This window comes from Rhinopithecus bieti, unplaced genomic scaffold, assembly GCF_001698545.2.
Source record: "Rhinopithecus bieti isolate Rb0 unplaced genomic scaffold, ASM169854v2 scaffold_2349, whole genome shotgun sequence".
NCBI classification, from domain to species: Eukaryota; Metazoa; Chordata; class Mammalia; order Primates; family Cercopithecidae; genus Rhinopithecus; species Rhinopithecus bieti.
The window spans coordinates 987,997-1,004,978 of NW_016804051.1; the positions used below are offsets into that span (position 1 = coordinate 987,997).

General features: G+C 33.9%; 1 protein-coding gene across 1 annotated transcript in view; it reads right to left on the reverse strand.

Moving 5' to 3' along the window:
• ABCA6 (ATP binding cassette subfamily A member 6) overlaps window positions 1-16,982 on the reverse strand; it is a 63,824-nt gene that overhangs the window by 32,228 nt on the left and 14,614 nt on the right. Inside the window, 10 exon segments of the mRNA XM_017863698.1 lie at window positions 413-552; window positions 1,786-1,876; window positions 2,829-2,967; window positions 3,221-3,340; window positions 3,552-3,706; window positions 3,709-3,726; window positions 4,174-4,284; window positions 6,723-6,781; window positions 11,759-11,927; window positions 13,417-13,564. Coding sequence (XP_017719187.1) covers window positions 413-552; window positions 1,786-1,876; window positions 2,829-2,967; window positions 3,221-3,340; window positions 3,552-3,706; window positions 3,709-3,726; window positions 4,174-4,284; window positions 6,723-6,781; window positions 11,759-11,927; window positions 13,417-13,564 — 1,150 coding nt within the window.

The following is a 16,982-nucleotide window of genomic DNA, read 5'->3' on the forward strand; positions in this document are numbered from 1 at the left end:
ATGAGAAAGTTAATGCTCTTGTAGGCATCCCTTAATCAACAATGGATGGGGAACAGTGGGTAAGAACCCCAGCTTACTCACCCCTCTGGTGACAAAACGCTGAACCCATTTATTTCATTTATTTCCCTCCCATGGGCATTGCACCTCAATTGCCTACCACAGTAATCTGCTCCAGAATTCAGACTTCCCTGGCTGCCTTCCCTTCCCTCTCACCTGTCCCCATTATCTGCTGGTGCTTCGAGGAAGCAACTACCCAATAAATCAATGGCACTCAATCCTTCCTCTCAAGTTCTGCTTCTCAGGTGGCCAAAACTAAGAAAAAGTCTAAATTAATTAGACAAAGAAAATTACTATAATAATAAAGTGAACATTTTTTCCCAAATTTCATTTATTGTAATCATAGTTGAGTTACCTGGAAATATGTTTGTCCTTTCCAATGGCAAAGTATATACAAGCTTTTCTTTGTTTTTTGTTTTTAATTTAGCATCGGGGATGTGATGAGTAATGAAGGACGTTATTTGTTCTGGATTACATATTTCATTCCTATGTAAACTAATATTTAAAAGAAAAGACAAGTCATTTGCATTTTCTCCACCACTACCACAAAAGAAGAGCTTTAATTGAACACCTAGCTGTAGAGCACTACTTTGCTTGGCTTTATGAAACAAAAAGATGAGTAAATTATAACATGATAGTAATCTGTCAGTTTGAAAATTTTATAATCTATATATAGAAAATGTATAAGCTCAGAACAATTACAAATATACAATTATATAATGTAAATTAAATAATATAGAGTTTTATATGTATAGTTATAGATAAATGTAGGAAGGTGAGAATGTTAGGAAGAAGAGACTTCTTAGGGAAAATAATTATTATACCAGACCATATCATTAGCTAGTAGAGAAAATCTGGCCCACATGCATGCTTTGTTTGGCCATAGAGTTTAAACAATTATTTTAGCCTGGATATACACTGATATGGTTTGGCTGTGTCCCCACCCAAATGTCATCTTGAATTGTAGTTCCCATAATTCCTACATGTCATAGGAGGGACCCGGTGGGAGGTAATTGAATCATAGGGGTGGTGACCCTCATGCTGTTCTCATGATAGTGAGTTCTCAGGAGATATGATGGTTTTATAAGGGGCTTTTCCCTGCCTTCACTCTGCATTTCTCCTTGCTGCCGCCATGTGAAGAAGGGTGTGTTTGCTTTCCCTTCTGCCATGATTGTAAGTTTCCTGAGACCTACTCAGCCACGCTGAACTGTGAGTCAATTAAACCTCTTTCCTTTATATATTACCCAGTCTCGGGTATGTCATTAGCAGCATGAGAACAGACTAATATATACACTTTTTTGTTAGCCACAGTTATCATTACTCTCTGCCCCTAGATTTCTCCTTGTTGATACCGGCTTCTGAAATTATTTGCCTTTTTGCCCTATGAAAGAATAAAAACACATTCCAGAATTATATGGATCGGCTAAGGAAAATGATGGTAGGAAGAAGGTAGAGGTTTAGGCTACACAGAACAGCTACCTGGAAAAATGGCACATGAAGTAGTCCTGCTGTGAAAAGTCAGGCTTGGTTTATCATGTTGAAATGTTGCCAACGATTAACATTGTAAAGACACAGGAGGAAGGAAAGTAGGAAAAGTATTTAGGAAACACTGATCAATCCAGTATGGTAGAGATGAAGCATGAAGCCAGTTCTGTTTCATAATTGTCCACCTTTTTCATATACCAGTATTGAAAACACATAAGTCCAATCTATTCCCAAAGCCTTTACCTTAGGTGATATCCAAGACCCCACCTTCTTTTCAAAAAGATAGAAGAACCTGCACACTTCAGTCTCCCATTGGACATGATCACTTTTCTATCTGAATGAAAGAAATCAAGTGAGAAAAGACATTGGGGGCCATTCATTTCTTCTTTCTCTAGTAAAGAAAGATGAGGAGCCAAGGCTCAGAAGTACAAAGAAGAAGTATTCAACAGGGTATAACTAGATCTAGTGTGCATTTTAACATTTGAAATATACATTAAAATTGATGCATTTAAAATGAACTCATGATATTATTCAACCATAAAAAAGAATGAAACCATGTCTTCTGCAGCAACATGGATGGAACTGGAGTCTATTATCATAAGTGAAACAGAGAAACAGAAAGTCAAATACTGCATGTTCTCATTTATAAGTGGGAGCTAAATAATGGGTATACATGGACATACAGTATGGAATAATAGACACTGATGACTTGGAAGTATGGAAGAGTCAGAGGGGGATGGGGAATGAGAAATTATTTAATGGGTACAATGTACATTATTTGGTGATGAATACACCAAAAGCCCAGACTTCACCACTACATAATATATCCATGTAAAAAAACTGTATTTGTACTCATTAAATTTATACAAATAAATTAAATTAAAAATAAAATAAGCTCATGAATACCAGTCTATCTGCACCTTCCAATACTTTCTGAAAAAAAAAACCACATAAATTACATGGTATACTCTATACTCTGATGCTAAACAATGAGTGGCTATTTTTCAACTAAATATATATAAAAGAAGATTTGAATGTTTAAATTAACTGATAGCTGATCTAAAAAAAAAACGGGCAATCAGAATTTTTCATTAGTTGTCACTACCTAGCAAATGTACAACCAGAAAGGAATTCCACAGTGGAACTAGATTCCTGTCATCCTCCTGACTGCTATAGAATATAAGAACAGTGCCATCATGAGAGCAGGGCTCTTACCCTGAGAATAGACTTCACTTCTAAAGTCCCCAATTGCATCATGGTAATACTGAGATAAAACCAACAATTACCAGCCAGGATGTCAGCCTCATCCATGGACTGGGTACTGAAAAGGATCACATGATCTGCTCTACGCTCTCTCAGGAGGCTCCACACTTGATCTCTGGAAAAAGGATCCAATCCAGTAGTTGGTTCATCTAAGAGCAAAATCTACAGAGAATGAAGATACATAAAATATGTCTCTCATATTAACTGAATCCAGATGATAGCATGAAAAACAATAAATACCATAAAATAATAACCATCCAGTCATTTTTCTCCAACATATATCTATTTATAGTTAAACATAGCAGGCTCTCTCTTGATACATTACAATGAAAGCTCTATCACCTTTAGTGGTAAAAGAACTTGACATTTTACAGACATTCAACCTGCTTCCTTCCCCATGCATAATCTCACTTACTTTAGGATCTCCTAAAATGGCAATCCCAAAAGTCAGCTTTCTTTTCTGTCCTTCACTTAAATGTTTGGCAAGATTATCTTGAATGTTTTGCATGTCCAATTCCAGTAATATTCGTTGTACCTATATGAGAAAATACACAACTTTTAAAATCCAAAATGATTCATATTATGCAATTTTAACCGCTCATTAAAGCAGTCGATATTTGTTATGGGACCTCTTTGCCTAAATTTTATTCATAACAAGGCATATAAATCATTGAAGAGAATTCTGTGGTCATGATTTAATTTGGTAAGTGGGTGGCAGGTCAGTTAATCCAAGCATGCCCTCCTACCTCTTGTTCCACTTCCTGTGGATGAATCCCTTTTATTTTAGCAAACAGGCTGAGGTTTTCCTTCACGGTGAGTATGTCAAATTGAACATTGAATTGAGGACAGACACCAGTTATCTTTCTGATTTCCTCCAAGTCTTGCATTTCAGAGAGATTTTATTATAGATGGTAACTGATCCTAAGAATAGAAGTTAAAAATAAAATTGGCAAGATAATACATTTTATTAACATTCATAGATTTCATTTAAGAAAATATTGGCATATATTCACAAATGTCTAAAATGATTTGTGAACAACTACTAATTATTCTTGACATAAATATATGCTTATAGAACTGCACATTTGTGAACACAATTTGTGAAGAACTACTAATTATTCTTGACACAAACATATGCTTATAGAACAGCACATTTACCCTGAAATATCATACAATGGAATAAATAAAATAATTTTATAAATATTGCAGAAATATGAAGCATATTCAAAATTATGTAGCTCTTGGAAACAACTTTAGATAAACATTATTTCTCTTAAGTCATCAAATTTAACATTTAAATGAAAGGCATATGCTTGACCTCATTTTATTATAAGACATCTTGCCTTTGAGAAATTTCTTCTTGCTCACCTTCTGTTGGAACAGACAATCCATTAAGAATATTTAGCAGTGAAGATTTGCCAGCTCCACTGTGACCCAGAATTGCCGTGATTTGACCTTCATATATGTCAAAGAGCAAGCCTATTTTTAGAACAAATTATTAGAACAAATTGTTAAATTATTAACAGTATAAACCGAAAGGCATTAGACCGGTCTGGTCCCAATATAGAACAAGGTTATTTAGTTTAGTGGTGTATTTCTCAGCATTTCGATACTTTAAAATACACAACGTTCAATATTTTCCTAATTGTCAAAATAATATGTGACAAAACTGTAATAATTAAAATAATATGTTACTGGTGCAGGATATAGTGACCAATGGAACAGAATAGAAGTCTAATGTGGACCAACGTAAATATAAAAATGAGATTAATAAAATGACCTTTCAAACTTATTAAAAAGATAGTTTATTTAATAAATAATTTTGGGACAACTAAACAAATAAATTAACAAATTGTATGTTTGTAAATTTTTTTTTTTTTTTTTTTTTTTTTTTGCGAGAGGATCACATTCTGCCACCTAGACTGGAGTGCAGTGGAGCAAGTGGAGCAATCACAGCTCACTGCAGCCTCAATCTCCCACGCTTAGGCAATTCTCCCATGTCAGCCCCCTGTAGCTGAGACTATCGGCCCATGCCACCACACTTGGCTAATTTTTGTATTTTTAGTAGAGACAGGGTTTCACCATGTTGCCCAGGCTGAATTCAAACTCCTGAGTTCAAGCAATCCACCCACTTTGGGATTTACAGGTATGAGCCACCATGCCTGGCCTGTAATTTTTAAATGGAAAGTATACAGTGTTTTCCAGGGTAAGAGGGAAGTGATACTGGCTGTTGGGACTGACACATAGAACTGGAAAAATAAAATAGAAGCCTCAGTTTCCTCATCTGCAATGTGAGAGATATATTAATATGTCTTTCACAGGCCTAAATGTAAAATGGTACATGTAAATTACTTAGCATAGTTTCCAGCACACACCAAGTCCTCAATAAAATCTAAGTGTTTATTGCTATTGCTGTCATTGTCATTACTATTCATTATGTATTGCTTCTGGGAGTATGACTTTTTATAATTTTAGCGGGAAATAATTTGAAATATGAATCAAGAATCTTGAAAGTATGCTTCCTTTGAATAATTCTGCTTCTAGAAATTTCTATTCAAGAAACAATTTATGACATTTACAAAGATTGAACAAGGCTGTTCATTCTAGTATTTTTTATTACACTAAAAATTGGAAACAAACTGGATCTCATACACTGGTGTGTTAATAAGTTAATCCTGATATCCATATAATGGAATGCTATTTGGCTTCTGAAAAATAGGCCATAGATAAAAGATTTCAAAAGTGTGTCCCAAAGGTGCTGCAGATGTGCTCCAGAAACTAACTCCATGAGGAAGGAAGGGGAGGCTAAGGGAATGCAACCACTCCCCTGATTTCCCAAAGAGCAGCTTCACTTGGTTCGAATTCATATTCACATTTTTAATGTATTGACGTCCAATGCTTTTAATTTTTTAAGGTGCTATTTTTAAAATGAACAAAATGCTTAAAGAAGTTTTTTGTTTAGACAAAAGAAGTTCATGACTTGATGGAGTGCAAAGGTAGTTCAAAATGTGTTCCAAAACTTTCAATAATTGATTTAAAGTTATTTCAATATATCCTGAGCTAAAATTAAGAAAGAAATCACAGATCTGAATGGTATTTGATGAGAGAAACCTAGAGAGAGAATAAAATCGCTCATACAAATACATTAAATTCTCAAAGACCTAATCTAAAAGTAATGAATAAGACTGAATTAAAGGATGCTGCATTTATTACAAAATACATGCAATATAAACACAATGGTTGGAGAACTCTCCACTTCTGGAAGGTTCATGGCTCTTCTTTTTCAGCTTTTAAGGCTTCTTTTATAAAATCATTTTATTCCTCCTAAAATTATTTTAATAAAAGCAAATTGTCCTCCATGAAATGTAGCTACTCACTTTGATGTTTGCTTAAATGTCTGTTATAGAAAACTGTATGTTAGAATATTTTGTATCAAAATGTGTTTTTTCATTTCAAATGATAAATTATGCTTGTAATAGGATATTGGCTTGTGAAATTTAATTCATAGTCAATGGTTTTACTCATCTTGCTTTAGTTAACCTCACCAGTACATATAAACTATGTAAATTCACCAGCTAGTATAAAACCTTTATCAGATTTCAGTCTAGATGTTGTTTCCTCACAGTGACAATATATAAAATATTGTTCATAGCAGATTAATCTTTAAAAGCAAAGATAAATTGCATCTTTCATTGTATGATACCATTTTTATAAATTAATAGATCCATGCAATATCTGGAAGAATTTTACAGCGTATTCTTAATCATGATTAATGTCCAAGTGATAGCGTTGGGTTATTTGCATTCTTTTTTCTTTTGCTTATCTATATGCTTCAAATTTTTTCACATTGAATTGTTTCCCTTTTTTATATTAAAGAAATAAGTGAAAGAATGAAATGTTTCAATGTTTTTCTTTACCTTTCAATGCTTCCACTTTTCCAGACTTTCCTTTATATTCCTTCTTAACATTTCTGATTCTGAAATAACAAAAAGGGTGCTTACTTAGCCAACACAGAAGTGAAAATAGCACAAGCCATTAAGAGCCCTAGTCATAGTGACAGCTGCAGCCAACCACTTTATGTGAAATAAGGGATGGCATAGTCTATTCAGAAAGTAAAATACCTATTTTTGATTAATCATTTCCCCTGAGGTAGAAAATAAAGGAGTCTCTCTCAAGTTACAATTAAACTACTAGTATTTTGTCTAGAAAAGTAGAATGCTGTGTAATTATCCTCACTTTCTTCCTCGAGTTTTAGAATAGTTGGTTCTTTCCCCTGTTCCAGCTCATTTACCTGGGGCCTTGAACTGGCATCCTGCATCCTCTCCATGTCTTGCTTATTAGTTTATTAGTCAGACACTCTGGCACCTGCATCTTTTACAGTCCTCCCTAATAGCTCCTCTTGGAACTCGGCTCTACTTTGGACACAATTTGATTTCTCTCCTCCCTGTATTGTACAAAATTCTCAAAATAAACTTGCCATTTTCACTTCCTGACCTTTAATTCCTCTTCGATTGCACTGTGATTTCTGAACTCACCACTCCAGTGAACCACTTCATAATGAAATCATTAGTGACCTCCTAATTATAAAATACAACAAATACTTTTCCATTCTTATGTATTGGATTATGAGTCACTGTTGATGACTATCTCTTTGTTAGTGATGACTTAATTGCTTTGCTTCTTATTTTTCTAAATGTTCCTTTTCTGTTTCCTAATAAAGTCTTCTTCCTTCATTAGACACATCAGCTTGATGTTCCACAGGTTTCTCCATTTATATGATGGATCTTCTCACTCGAGACTCTCTCTAGAAGTTTTCTTATTGGGTTTTTTGTTTTAGCATCAACTTAATATTGACTCTACCCTTTTCATTGATCTTTAGACTCACACATCTAATAGTTTGCTGGATAGATAGTCTCTCTCTGTCTCGCTCTCTCTCACACACACATACATACACACACACACACACACACATACACACACACACACACTGCTCTTAATCAGTGGTTGTCAATTGTGAATACACATTAGAATTCCAAAGGGAACTGATGCCTGCAAACAACCCTCAGAGATTCATATTATATTCACATTAATTACTTCTCTGCAGAGTTCACAGAAAAAAGATTCACATTAATTGATCTGGGGTGATGAGTTTTTCATGGCAGTAAAGGCTGAGGGTTGGGATGTTTTAAATGTTCTTCCAAATGAGTCTAATGTGAAGCCAGGTTTGAGAATTTAACTGCTCTAAAACTGCATATCCAGAACAGACTTCATTGCATTGTCACCTAAACCCACTCCCCCATCACGCTGGATCTTACTTGGCAGCATGGACATTCAACTACTCTCTTCTTGATTCTCACTCAGATTCATCACTTATCCAACCTGGTATCATTTTTGTAAAATTTAACTCTAAAATAGTTCAAGTCTTGGGTCCATTTTAAAAATTGATATTTTAAAATCCATTTTATTTACTCCTCAATGTTCCTCATCAGCCTCAAAGGGAAAGTCAAGGCTACTTTGTACCACATGAAGCAGCCACTCATGGTCTGTACAGTGACAGCTTTCGGCATCCTCAGCCTTATGTTTTATGTGTCAGGATCACCAAACCACCATTTATATCCTGCACAAAGTTTAGTGCTTTTTGTCTTTTCTGCTGGGTGTGTCATACACATGTACATATGCACATGCACTCACACACACATATGTACATACGCACAAATGAACCTTTTTATCCTTTTTATCTGTCTTATTCTTAAAAGAATGTTCATTGCAACATCATTTGTCAGAGCAAAAAATTAGAAACAACCAGAATATTCTTTAATGTAAGAAAAGATAAATAAAAATGGTAGACTCATATCTTAGAATATTTTATATAAAATTAAAATCAATGCATTAGCCCATAGTTATCACTATGAATAGATCCCAAAAAGCAAAATGCTGAGTGTAGAAGCAATATGTAGAAACTTAAGTACAGTCTGATACTATTTATAGATTATAGGAGATAAAAACACACAGAGTTATATCACATATATCCATATCACATATTGTTTAGGGCTATAAGTGTATGGTACAATACGTAAATATATGAATGGAAAGTGGGAACACCAAATCCATTATAAAGGTCAATCCCAATGAAGGAGGGAGAAAATATTTTAAAGAGATCAAAAGGGACTTTAAATAAACATATAATATATCCATCAAAAATACAAAGCAAATATGACAATAATGTTTATATCTGTTTAATATGACAATAATGTTTGTATCTATTCAACCTGGATGGTGAATATGTCAGCTTTAAAAGCCTAAATTTATTCAGTAATTTTTAACTATTTAAAAGAAAAATAGATGTTCTCTTCTTCGATTTCCCTAAACTTGGGCAGTTAACACTTCTACTGACTAAATAACAGTAGTTAATATCTCTATCCCTACATTTATCACATTGAATTTCATGTACCTATTTATCTTCTTCCCTAGGCTGTGTGCTCCTTGAAAGACAGTTTATTGTTCATCTTTGCAGCCCTAAAGATTAGTAAAGAACCCAGCAGCAGTATGTTTGTTGAATGAATGAATTAAGCAAAGTTAAAAGGTGATGAGTCTCACCAGGTGTTTTATTTCAGCATTTCTTTGTAGAATGGAATCCCTGTTGAAGTAAAACTTTAATGTTTTGTTTTAATAAAGAAAATTCCATTTAGAAGGACCTGGTGTTTCCAGATTTTAGACATGAAATCAGACATTTACATTTGGGGCAGGCAGACATCCTACCTGTGTTCTGGGAATATTGCCTGAGTGGTCTATAGTTATAGGAATGCACATATGTGCACACAGTTGCCCCCAGAGAAAATGTGACTTGGGGGTTATGAATAAGGAAGAACCAGTTGTGAACAAAAACTGTATATTTTTACAAATCCAGAATCATGATTCTGGTTAGAATTCTACAAGCTTTCATCCATATCCCTGATACATAGAGCTTAAAGGTTACATATCCTGTACGCTCTATGTATCTTAGGGGAAAAGTTCCTTTGTATATAAAGCGTTTGTATATAAAGGAGAAGAATTCACTTTTATATAAAGCAGACCACATAGGAAGAAAAAAATCAATGCCTTAGTGCCTTTTATATTCATACAAAATAGAATTCACATGTTGGAACTGATTGGAAAAGATTTGACATTGTCTAGAGGTGGGGAAGAGTCATGATGCTACTAAGAAATGATCACTGTGAAGAAAGAAGAGATAAAACTTGTGGACTGGAAACTGCATCTACTGTTGGATAGTTGAAAGGCAGTTTTAGACTGCCTTGCAGCCCCAGACCTGCTTTAACAGTCAGTGAGTGTATACCACCTTCTCATTAAAGAGCTACAACATTGACTGCCTAAGCCTACTTTCTTGCTTTGGTGTGGATCTGGGGTGAGGTACCCCACAATGGAGCCAAAAGCTTTAGTGAATAGTACTTGCATCACATGACTTTCTTTCCCTGGTTTGTCAGTAGCCTCGGGTCTCCACCTGAGCTAAGAATCCAGACCAAGTAACAGGTATGCCTAGTCAACATTGTATACATTGGCTAGGTTTGGAGGCACAGTGGGGGTGTGGGAGAAGAGGGGAGAAGTCAGGAGAAGGTGGGGGTGGAGGACATTTTACTTTCTTTCTTAGGCCACTAGGCAGCAGTAGAAGAACAAAGAAAATTTTGAGGTCTTTGTAAGTAAAAGATTTTGTTAGAAGATTGGATCTGAGAATTACTATAATTTGAATAATAATATAATACAATACGATTTTGTGCCCTCAACTGGTAAAGAAGGATTGATGACACTGGAACTGAGTTTTACGGAATTATTCCTCACTTGGCCTTTCTCATTTGGATGGATATTTTCTATAAAGCTGGTATACTCCTAGCTAAAGCAGAGGAATGGCTGTTGCCCTACTCAGAAAACTTAAATAGAAAACTGGTTAAGAACTAGATGGAGGAAGCCTAGGTATATGGGTTAGGCCTCTTTGTCTTGGAAAGATTTCACTTCCTAGCTATGGTTCTCTATTTATTCATTTTCTTTTGCCTCCTAACATCTCAATAGTATATTAAGAGCATAGACTGTAGAGCCAGACTATGTGGATTACAATTCCAGTTCTCCACTTGTGAGTTGTGTGATATTGGGTAAAAGGCTTAAGCTGTCATTACTTCACTTTTTGTATTTTCAAAATGGGGAAAATAAAGATACCTGCCTCATAAGCTTTTTGTGCGAATTATGTGCAAGTCAGGTACATAGTCAGCACTAAGTAAACATCTGTTAATAAATAAACGATTGCTATTTAAAGCTCTGATTCATTAACTTTGTACCAAACTTTGTAGAAAAATCTACAAAGCTATTTTGAAATCCATGATACTTGGGTTCAATCCCAAAACTGCTGAGTTAGAATCCCTGGCTAAACACAGATATTCTAACTGTTCCTCATACAATTCTGTTATATGCTAAATCTCATAACAACCCTACAAAGTCAATATTAATCTTGTTTCATAGAAGACACTAAGACTCATAAAATTTACTCATTTTTCTGAGATTACACATCAAATGAGAGACGAGAGTATTAGGATCTAAGAATTTCTGATTCAGAATTTCTTACTTCTTCCAACTTACCGTATAAAGCCAGATGAAATCATGGAGACAGGGGTTCACAGAATGAAAGGAGCAAGCATAAAAGAGAGGTAGGCACAAGAGAAAGAGGCAGAAAGGGGGACAAGATGAAGTGTGGGTGGATAATATGATATGGAGCTGATAATCAAGGAGAATTTTCCTTTCAAGTAACAGAAGAAATTGATGGTGATGGAAATGGAGCAATTCAAAGTAACATTGACAAAAACAAATATCTTCTCCTTCAATATTTTGCCTCAAGCTCACCCTGATGCTCTTGGTTAATAATTCTTTAGCTTTGTGCTCATGTATTAGTATTAATTATAAGTGTGATTACCTGATGGCTTCTTTTCCTTGGAATTCAGGAGCTACTGGTTCAAAATAATCACCAGAGGGATGCTCAGCATCAATTTCTTTCTCAATAACCTTATTATCAGTTCCTTGGTGTTGGAAACAAGATGATGAATTTAAGAAAAATAATGGAGAATAACGGCGCTCATCTCCATCTAAGTAACCAAGAAGCAACAAAATAGGATCAGTAATAGTAAAACAATGAGCAAAGAAGCCTTGCTCACAACAATGCAGAATGCCTTGAAGTTTTAAGCATCATAGAGACACTTTTTTCTTCTAAAACCCTATTTATTATTAAGAAGAAAACTTGATAACGAAGTAAACAATGAGAATTCAAAGGAAATAACATATTGCAAAAGTTAAACAATATAATACAGCTTTCAACAAAGTATAAATAAAATGTGATCTAAAAAAAAAGAAAGTCAATAGGAAAGTGAGGTTCAAGTAAAATATTAGGTATATGACCAGCTGAGTTGGACTCCAGCTTTTCCCTGATTAAGACATTAGTACAGATCTTAGAGCCTCTGTTGTCTACATCTGTAGAAAAGGACTCCCAACAAGGAAACCCATTATATCTCCTTTTTTTCCATTCTTAACAATGGGTTGCATTATCCTTGATAATAGACTCATGAGAAACAGATTTGTATCACCCAATAAATATATTTATTAAAAAATTTTTTAATGTGGTCTAAAAGGTATTTAGGTGAATGAATGAAACCAAATATTTGGGAAAACACAAAGCCTTAGCATAGTACATAAAAATAATTGTAGACATGTTTGTGAACTTAAATAATTTGACCACAGCAACATAATTGAACATAATATTGAAATCTATATATTTCTGCTTAGGCATGAATACATGGAGAAACTGTATTTGTTTAGAATACATTTATAGTGATATTTTAAATATATTTTTCCAGTTTAAAAAATGAGGTTGAATTTATTATTAAGGGCCTTCACATATCAACCAGAAGTCACAGAAAGACAGGAATATGTACAAGTAAATACAGAGAAAACCTATAAGACAACCGTAAATAGTGGAAGGAAGGTATAAAATAAGAGGATAAACAAAAAGATTGTGCCAGAAAAAAAACTTTCTGATTCTAGAATGTGTGAAAAAATTCTGGGCTTACGTGAAATTTTTGGTTGTTTGCAAGATAATCTAACAGGGCAATCAATACATTTCTGCAAATATGAACAATATATAAAACATTTTGAGAATGATGCTGAACAAATATTCATGAGAAAGCACTTCCACAGTATAATGGCCTCCCACCAGCCAAACCACCATAAGAACTAATTTATTTTATCTTGTTCTGACACAAGTCCTAATATGACCCTTTCAAAACACTTTCAGGGATCCATGAATACCTAACATTATTTAATTACCACATGATTATAAGATGTATTATAATTATTGTTGTCATATAATTATAATATATTGTTATAGTAAAGTCATAAGAAGAATTGTTTTTACATAAAAATTTCATTAGACCATTAAAAACTATGAAGTAGAAATAATGAAATTATTAGTTTGAAATGGGAAATATTTAATATTCATTTTAAAAGTCTATATAATCTTAAAAAATATATTCAATGTAATTAATAACTATAGAGGTCAGAGAAAAACTCACTATTACTTACAGGGTAAAATTTTGTCAAAGTATAATGCCAATAGCAAGTAGATGAAACCATCCAAAAGCAATATGGAAAAAGTTGCTATCATTGTATATGAGTCTCCTGAAGGGTCAGGAAAAATTACACCATTCAAGTTATAATCCAGTTTGATAATCTAAGATTCAAAAAATAAAAATAAATGTTTAAAATAAATAAATAAATAGCTTGGCATAGCAGCAAAAAGTATTAATTTATTAACTAGCTTTTCAAGAGGCACTTAGTAGTTACTAGTCAAATATATAAATAAGGAAATAAAGGTATTGGTCAAAATATTTCTATTTTACAGTGAAAAATAATTAGAAATAAATATGTATTTAATAAAACAATATTCTAAGTATAAGAATTTAAATTATTAATTCATTTGTTTGTTTTCATAAAATCATTGCAATATAACAAATATCTATTCTGGGCAACAAAGGAAATACAAACGTTGGAAAAGAATATAAATTCTTGGCCGGGCGCGGTGGCTCAAGCCTGTAATCCCGCACTTTGGGAAGGCCGAGACGGGGGTATCACGAGGTCGGTCAGTCAGAGATTCGAGACCATCCTGGCTAACACCTGTGAAACCCCGTCTCTACTAAAAAAAATACAAAAAACTAGCCGGGCGAGGTGCGGGCCGCCTGTAGGCCCAGCTACTGTCCGGAGGCTGAGGCAGGAGAAAAATTGGCATAAACCCGGGAGGCGGAGCTTGCAGTGAGCTGAGAATGGCCACTGCACTCCAGCCTGGGCGACACAGCGAGACTTCCACCTCAAAAAAAAAAAAAAAAAAAATCTGGAAGTCCTTTAATTAGATAAAAGAGAACTTACCCTCCTTTTCTAGTTATTATTTCAAATAAAAGTTTGTATTTAGAATTTTGCTATATAATAACAGCAACTATGTTCTAGGCACTGTTCTAAGTGTTTTATATATTATCCCATTTAATCTTCCTTAAAACTCTATCAGATAAGCAATAAAGCTTATAAAAATAGTAAGATTTTAACCTGCATTTTACATATGATAAAACTAAGGCACAGCAAAGTTGAGTAGCCAAAAGTGGCAAAGTGAAATTAGAACAGAGAAAGTCTACTCCTAAGTCCAGTTCCTTACCCTGCACACTATACAGCTTCTCAGTCTATGTTAAAATGTTAACATTTTCATGATAAAGTTGAATTTATTCTAGGAATCCAAAATTGGGTCAATATTTGAAAATCAATCAATGTAATTCAACATAAAACAGATTAAATAGGAAAATAATGTGATCAATATAATAGACACAGAAAAACAATTTGGTACAATATTATATCTATTCATAATAAAGAAAATATCTTCACAAACTAAGAAGATGAATCTTCCTTAAGCTGTTGAATTACATGTACCAAGACCAACAATAAGCATCATATTTAATGGCACAACGTTGAAAGCTTTTATTTTGCCTGTATTTCTATTCATTATTGTACTAGAGGTCCGAACCTGTGCAGGAAAGTAGGAAAAAGAAATAGAAAGCATAAGGATTGCGATGGAAAAATATAAGCCATCATTATTTGAAGACAACATGATTATATATAATTCCAGTATAAAACTCAGAAAAATATTGGGTTTAATAAGAGAATATAACAAGAATGCTGGATATAACACCAATGTACAGAAATCAGTTGCATCTCTCTACATTAACAACAAATGTTTAAAAATAAGAATTTAAACATAGATGCTATTTATAATAGCATGAAAAATATCAAAAGCATCAGAACGAATCAAATAAAAACGTGTAAGACCTCTACAGTGAAAACTAAAACAGGCCAGGTGCATGGATCACACCTGTAATCCCAGCACTTTGGTAGGCTGAGTTGGGAGGATCACTTTTTTGAACCCAGGAGGTTGAGATTAGCCTGAGCGACACAGTGAGACCAACTCTCTACAAAAATAAAAAACCAGCCAGGTGTGCTGGTGTATGGCTATAGTCCTAGCTACTTGCCAGGCTGAGGTGGGAAGATCACTTAAGCCCAGGAGTTTGAGGCTGCAGTGAGCTGTCTTCGTACACTCCAGCCTGGGTGACAGGGCAAGATCCTGTCTCAAAATAAAATAAAATAAAATAAGATAATTATTAAAGAAAATTGAAGATCACTTAAATGAATGCAAAGATAGATTATGTTCATGGGCTGAAAAAAGATGACAATTTTCTTCAAACTGATCAAAAAATTCAACTGCATCACACTCTTAATAGCTTTGCACGGGCATCTAAGTGTGTGATTATGTAACTTGATAAGCTAATTCTAGAATTTACATCATTGCAAAGAAATTAGAATAGACAAGGCTCTCTTGAGAAAGAGATTAAAGAGGGAAAACTGTGACTGCCAGATAACAAGACATATGATAAAGCAAAACAATTAGGACAATGTGGCCACAGCGCAAGGATAGGCATTTTGGCCAATACATGATTGGTTGAGTTATAATAAAAGAAAGATTGCAATTCATTCAGGGAAAGGATAGTCTAGTTGATAAATTAGGCTGGAGAAGTTGGATATTTGTATAGCAAAATTAATATTGTCTCTACCTATACACACACAAAAGTTATATTGAAATGGATTTTATATCTTAATGTAAAAGCTGAACCAGTCAATATTCTAGAAAAACAGCCAGAAAATATATTTGTAAACTTGGTGTAGGCAATGATTCCTTAAACTGATTTTAAAAAAGCATTCTACATAAAAGAGAAACTTGAAAAATTGGACTTTATCAAAATTATGTATCTCTGTTCATCACAGGTACCATTAAGAGAGGATAAAAGCGAGCAACAAATAACGGAAAAATGTCGGATGTTCAACATGTATAAGGAATCCTTAAAAAGCAATCGGGAGAAGATAGAAAACTCAGAGGAAAAGATGGGTCAAAGACCTGGATAGGTAATTTATAAAAAAGAAAATTCGTAATCCACTAAGCATATACAAAGGCATTCAGTGTCATCAAGAACTGGGAAAATGCAAATTAACACTACAATGATATATCATTGCATAACCATCAGAATGACTAAAATGTGAAAGACTGACAATACTAAATCCCGGTGAAGTGTTAGAAAAACTGGAATTCTGAAACACTGTTGATGTAAAACTAAATTGATGCAACCACTTTGGAAAAATATTTGGTGGTAACTACTAAGATTTATATTTGTATACTCTCAGCCCCACTATTCTGTTTGTTATATTAACATAATGAACAGAACGGAATGTCCATATTCAGTAGGAAATGTGTACTAGAATGTTTGTAGCAGCTTTATTAAAATGCTCAAAACTAAAATTATCATAATCTATTGATAAGAAAATTGATAGTATATTAACACAATAGGATGCTACATAACACTACACTATAGCTACACAAAAACTCTGCTGCCACCTAAAAACGTTATGTTGAATGAAAAAAGAGAGATTTTCAAAATACACTTTGTGCAACATCACTCCTATGAAGTTTAAAATATGCAAAACCAAAATTTTATTTAGGAATACATACTTAGGTGGTAATGAAAAGCAAAGAAGTCAATATCATAAAATTTTACCTTTAC